At 46.4% G+C, this 6,042-nt stretch overlaps 1 protein-coding gene across 1 annotated transcript; it reads left to right on the forward strand.

Moving 5' to 3' along the window:
- The first annotated feature begins 335 nt into the window (after positions 1–335).
- On the forward strand, positions 336–789 carry LOC311585067 (small ribosomal subunit protein uS8-like). Its single transcript, XM_084759828.1, has one exon. It carries the CDS (start codon positions 363–365, stop codon positions 753–755), a length of 393 nt encoding a protein of 130 aa, XP_084615954.1. The 5' UTR covers positions 336–362; the 3' UTR covers positions 756–789.
- The last annotated feature ends 5,253 nt before the right edge of the window (positions 790–6,042 follow it).

The raw sequence follows: 6,042 nt of genomic DNA on the forward strand, positions 1-6,042 counted from the left end.
AAACCATGATTTTCTTTTTCTCTACTTTAAGTTATAAGCTAATCCTAATTTATGGAGCTTCTACCACGGACTAGGGCACAAACATAAGGGTTGCGTTCCTTGCCTGAGTCCAGCGTGTGCTGCATTCAGGGCCCTCGGCCACTGGTAGTTGTATGACCCTGGCAACAGAGGAGTCATAGAGGCCAAGGCAGGACTGTGTAGGTCTAGGAAAGAGCTGAGACCTCATTCAGACCTTGAAGGACGACCTGACAGGGAGGAGAAATAAAAGGCCACCATAATGCCTGTCGCATATTCATCCAATGGAATCCTTACTTTAAGAAATCCTCCTTGCGCTCTTTCCGCCATCTTTCCGCACCGTCACCATGGTGCGCATGAACGTCCTGGCAGATGCTCTCAAGAGCATCAATAACGCCGAGAAGAGAGGCAAACGCCAGGTGCTCATCAGGCCGTGCTCCAAAGTCATCGTCCGCTTCCTGACTGTGATGATGAAGCATGGCTACATCGGTGAATTTGAGATTATTGATGACCACAGAGCTGGGAAAATTGTTGTGAACCTCACAGGCAGGCTGAACAAGTGTGGCGTGATCAGCCCTAGATTTGATGTGCAACTTAAGAACCTAGAAAAATGGCAGAACAATCTGCTCCCGTCCCGTCAGTTTGGCTTCATTGTACTGACAACCTCAGCCGGCATCATGGACCATGAAGAAGCAAGACGAAAACACACAGGAGGGAAAATCCTGGGATTCTTTTTCTAGAGATGTAACACATAAATAAAAAGCCTCCGTGGACTGTGAAAAAAAAAAAGAAAAAAAAAAAGAAATCCTCCTTGCCTACACATCACCGCCACTTACCCCTCTGGTGCGCACGTTGCTTTAATAATCAACTATAAAGCATGTAGCTCTTAGTATCTGTTTTTATTATTGATGATGTAGTCAGCCAGTGTACACGGCTAACATTTGGTTAGCTTTTCTAACAACACGCCAACACTGAAAACTAGAAGATCAAACAAAAGAGTTCATTGAAAATTAGAGTTGGTGTAGCAGTCCCTTCCCACAGTTTCCTCATTCGGAGAGGGCAGGGCAGGGGCAAAAATAATATGAGTTTGAAACCAGCTGGACTCAGGAAGATGAGGGAAGGCTAGAGAAAGAAAGGGGGGAGAAAGGGGAGACGAGGAGAGGGGATGGGAGGGAAGAGAAGGGAGCTAGTCCATCAGACTCCCGGGAAGAGACTGTCCCACTTAGACCATGAACACTCTCCTACAACAGTTCAGCTAGGCACTGAGACAGCCTCATAAACCGCCTGCTCTGGACCACACTCACACCCTCACATGTGTCCCATGGCGCCTGCATCATCACACCCCGTTGAGCGGCTGCCTGTTTGCTGAGTGATGACAGGTTCTCTTCAGTGCCGTTGAGAAACACTACCTCACAGTTGATGCTCCCACCCCCTTCCCAGTTTCTCGGCTGCCAGGCAGAGAGCGAGCCGTCCGTTGAAATCCAGATGCCAGGAAGCCCGTGTCATCAGACGTAGGAAGAGCTCTTCGTTGAGAGGTGGTATCTCTTTCTCCCCGGGTGATCTGGAAAGCGAGCGGGGAGGTGTTGCTTGTGGGCGTTCACTCATGCCACGTAGGGATCAACTTCTTCAAGCAGATTACCCGAAGCTCTGCGGACAGTCTTCGGTCGCATTCAGAGAACCTGGCGCCTTCTCTCCATGATAAAGCTTCCAGCTTACCAAAGTAGGCCCTGAAATTCCAAACAACCACGAAGCGTTAAAAAGTAGAAAAAAAAATCACAAGAACTCGTTTCTGTACATCCCTGAGAACAGACTCGAGATGTGATATGTGTGTTAGGACACTAACCCTCCACTTTTACACGTGCAACAAAAGGAACAAGAAAAGTAATCAAGCCGGGTGTGGTGGCGCACGCCTTTAATCCCAGCACTCTGGAGGCAGAGGCAGGCAGATTGCTGTGAGTCCGAGGTCAGCCTGGTCTACAAAGCGAGTCCAGGATGGTCAAGGCTGCATAGAGAGACTCTGTCTTGAAAAACAAATACCAAAAAACAAAAAAACAAAAAAGGAAAAAGAAAGAAAGAAAAGTGATCAAGATATCCCAAAAGAGAATCTCCTTGAATTAGAAGAGGGCCAATAGCCACAGGAAGAAACACTTCAAAAGGTAGCCAGGCCTGGCCTGGAGAGATGGCGCTGTGGTTAAGAACACTTACCAGTTCTTTCAGAACACCAGGCTTCCAAATTCCTAGCACCCAAGTGGCAAATCATGATTGTCCCTAATTTCAGTTCCAGGGAATCCAAGGCGCACACACACACACATACAGGCAAGACATACATACTCAAACTTAAGATTAAAAGGTTTTAAATTTTATTTATTTATTTACTTACTCACTTTACATCCCAATGGTACCTCTCTCTTCCCCTCCTCCTGGTCCACCTTTCCTTCCTCTTCCCCCATCCCTTTTCCCCTATCCCTCAGAAAAGAGACGCTCCCCTCTACCCACCCACCCCCCCCAGCTCATCAAGTGGCATCAGGACTGAGCTCATCCTCTTCCCTGTGGCCTGGAGAGGCAGCCCCGCCAGGGGACAGTGATCAAAAAGCAGGTAACCAAGTCCATGTCAGAGACAGCCCCTGCTCCCCTTACTAGGGGACTCACGTGAAGCCTGAGCTGCCCATTGGCGACATCTGTGTAGCAGACCTAGGTCCAGCTCATGCATGGTCCTTGGTTGGTGCTTCGTTCTCTGCAAGCCCTTCTGGGCCCTGGTTAATTGTCTCTGTCAGTCGTCTTGTGGGGTTCCTGTCACCTCCAGGTCTTTCTAGCCTCACCCCAGTTTTAAGCAGCAAAGAAGCATAATGTGAGTGCACTCACTGCCGAGGAGCTGTACACTTATCATGATCAAGACAGGGTTCGTGGTACACACATGGTGCTGACATTTAAAGAGCAGCACCAGAAAGCCGTACATAAAATTGGATCCTGATTATCTATGAGTCTCTACTATAGTCATGTAAGTAATATATGCCTTGGCATGGAAAACTAGTATGCAATGTGGCAGGCCTTATTTCTAACCGCTAAGACATCTAGACTGCATCTGTGCGTGCGTCGCTGTGTGGGGGTGCAGGTGTGAGTACCCATGTGTGCACGTGGACACCAGAGGCCAAGGTCCCACTCCATTACTCTTCTCCTTATTCTTTTAGGCAGTGTCTCTCACCCAGCCTGGAACCCACTGATTGGTTAGACTATCTGACCGCCAAGCTCTGGGGTCAACCTGTCTTTGCCAGGTTGAGGTTACAGGTGTGCACCACCACATTTACACTTTCTTTGTGTTTTTGTTTTGTTTTTGTTTTTGTGTTTTTGGTTTTTCAAGACAGAGTTTCTCTGTATAGCCTTGGCTGTCCTGGACTTACTTTGTAGACCAGGCTGGCCTTCAGCAATCCACTTGCCTCTGCCTCCTGAGTGCTGGGATTAAAGCCATGTGCCACCACGCCCAGCCACACCTACACTTTCACGTGGTCTGTGAGGATTATAACCCCAGATCTCATGCTTGTGTAAGAAACACTTTATCCATGAAACCATTTCCCCTGGTCCTATATTTTTTTAATACTTTTCAAAGTTTATGAGTGCATATTTATCTTATAATCAGAAGAAAATGACACAGCAAAATAAATACCACTTTTTCAATATGCCCCCTTTTCCACTATAACTGTATCAGTCAGGGTTCACCAGAGAGAAAGGAGACAGGAAGCTGGGCATGATGGCGCACGCATGTAATCCCAGCACTCTGGGAGGCAGAGGCGGGCAAATCACTGTGAGTTCAAAGCCAGCCTGGTCCAAGGCACAGGGCAGCCAAGGCTACACAGAGAAACCCTGTCTCAAAAAAGAAAAACAGAAAGGAAGGAAGAAAGGAAAGGAAAGGAGGTAAGAGAATAGGCTAGCAAAATTACAGAGTCCAAGTTCCATGGTCTACCACCTGCAAGCTCTACAGCCATGAAACCCTGTGGCACAATTTCATCCAAAGCTCAAGGCTGAGGGCCTGATACCACCCAAAGGCACTCTTCTAGACACGCTCAACAGTCATATCTTTGGCATCTATTTGGCTATTCCTTAGCTATCATTTCAACAGCCCTTATCAAAGGTCCACTTGGATTGTTGTCATAATTTCCTGACTGATAGATAAGTCCTTCTCCTGTCCAGTGCCACCCAAGACAGAGTTCTTCCGAAGCATAAGACAGAAGGGGCATGTCACATGGCACCATGTAATATGTGCAGTGATCCCATTCCCCCCGCCCCCCCCCATCCCTCATCTCTCCTGACCCTGGGCTTGTCTTTCAACTCCTTGTCATCCCTCCTCATCGCTGACTTTGGAGGAGCCAATGAACATCACTAACTTATGTTTGAGAAGTGTGCTGGGATGCAGAGCATAGGGGAGACATGTTGTATTCTGGGGAGTGACTTGACATGCAGCAGATAGAGCGTAGGACACTCGTAATAAAGTGGTGCTTGTCTACAAGCCTACAGGACTTACTTTAATTGTGCATTTACTTGCAGTGATGTAGACTAGGGTTACTGGCAATTCTAGGGGGGTCCTACTGCCAGCAAGCTCACCCTGGGTCTCCCCACTTTAGCCCCCTCCTGGCTGTCATCACTCATTTCAGACATTGCTTTCTCTTGAGATTCCTCCCTGACTAAGTGTCAGTCATCTGTCCCTCCTTCTAGATGCTCGTGACATTTCAAGCACACTTGATCTAAGAACTAGGCGTGCTCCACTCTGTCACTTTCCTTCCGTGCCCTGACACTAGTCTACAACGCATTCAGAACAAGAGACGTCGTTTCCCAGCGTCCTGAGTGCCAAGCCCTCTGACTGGCAAGTGACAGGTACTTAGTAATTATTTCTAAACAAATAATTAAGTAGATGAACAAATAAGAATTAACCCTGTCAGTAAATCACCTCAAGATCATGAGAGATTACAAAGGGCTAATTGCTATGTTATTGTCTACTTCCAGCAACTGGTGAATAACTCTTTCTATACAGTAAGTCACAGTGAGATAGCACATGACTCAGTCATTGAATAAATTAATTTAACTAATTAATCTAAAACAACGTTCAAGATAAAAATGTGAAACAAATTAAAGCAGGGATACATGGTTATTTAATTCTCTAGAGTTGAAGGCACATACCAGGCAACAATACCATCACAACCCCCAAAAAAATCTAAGAAAAATCAAGCTGGTATTCTCCAGTCCCCCGAGAAATGACAGCTTTCAAGAGCAGATTCTAGAAGCATCTCATATGAATCTTAAAACAACCCTCCCTTCATCCTACTCCAACTCAAGAGCAGAAACAAATCCACTGTTAATGCTCTTTGTTACTTGCAAGCAAATGTAATCTTAGTCTATACAGCTTCCTGAAGGAAAAGTGCTTTGAAACTCAACAACGGTTGACCAAATGCAGAGACGTAGCTGGGGTGTTACAGGAGGGCAAATGAGTTGAGCCCAAGTACAGATGTCTGAAACCCAAGGGCGGGTCCTAGACCAGTGGATGTGGGCTTTCCAGCAAAGGTGAGGGGAACAAACAAGCAATGGGGCTAGAAGACAGGCCGGAAATTAAACCAAGATAGAGCAGCAACATGCGCCACACAGAGGAGCCTTTGTTGTGCCTGAGAGAAAAGGAAATGTATAAATGGCTTTTAACCAAGGAAATGATGTGTTTTGAGTTAGCATTGAGAACGCACTCTCTCTGGAATTGAGAAGGGACTTGAAGGAAAGCAAATTGGAGTCAGGTAAGTGGCTACAGCAATAGTTTAGACCAGTGGTTCTCAAACCTTCCTAATGCTGAGACCCTTTAATACAGTTCCTCATGTTGTGGTGACCCCCAACCTTAAAATTATGTGGCTACTATTACAAACCATAATGTAAATATCTGTATTTTCCAATAGTCTTAGGTGACCTCTATGAAAGGGTCATTTAACACCCCCAAAGAGGTCAAGACCCACAGGTTAAGAACTGCTGGTTCATCCATCCATTACCCTAAAACAC

The sequence above is a fragment of the Acomys minous genome (genome assembly GCF_964271855.1).
Source record: "Acomys minous genome assembly, chromosome: 15".
In the NCBI taxonomy this organism is placed as follows: Eukaryota; Metazoa; Chordata; class Mammalia; order Rodentia; family Muridae; genus Acomys; species Acomys minous.

What these genes read in the sequence shown, in the direction of transcription:
- LOC311585067 (XM_084759828.1), top strand. Translation starts at nt 363, where the DNA reads ATGGTGCGCATGAACGTCCTGGCAGATGCTCTCAAGAGCATCAATAAC.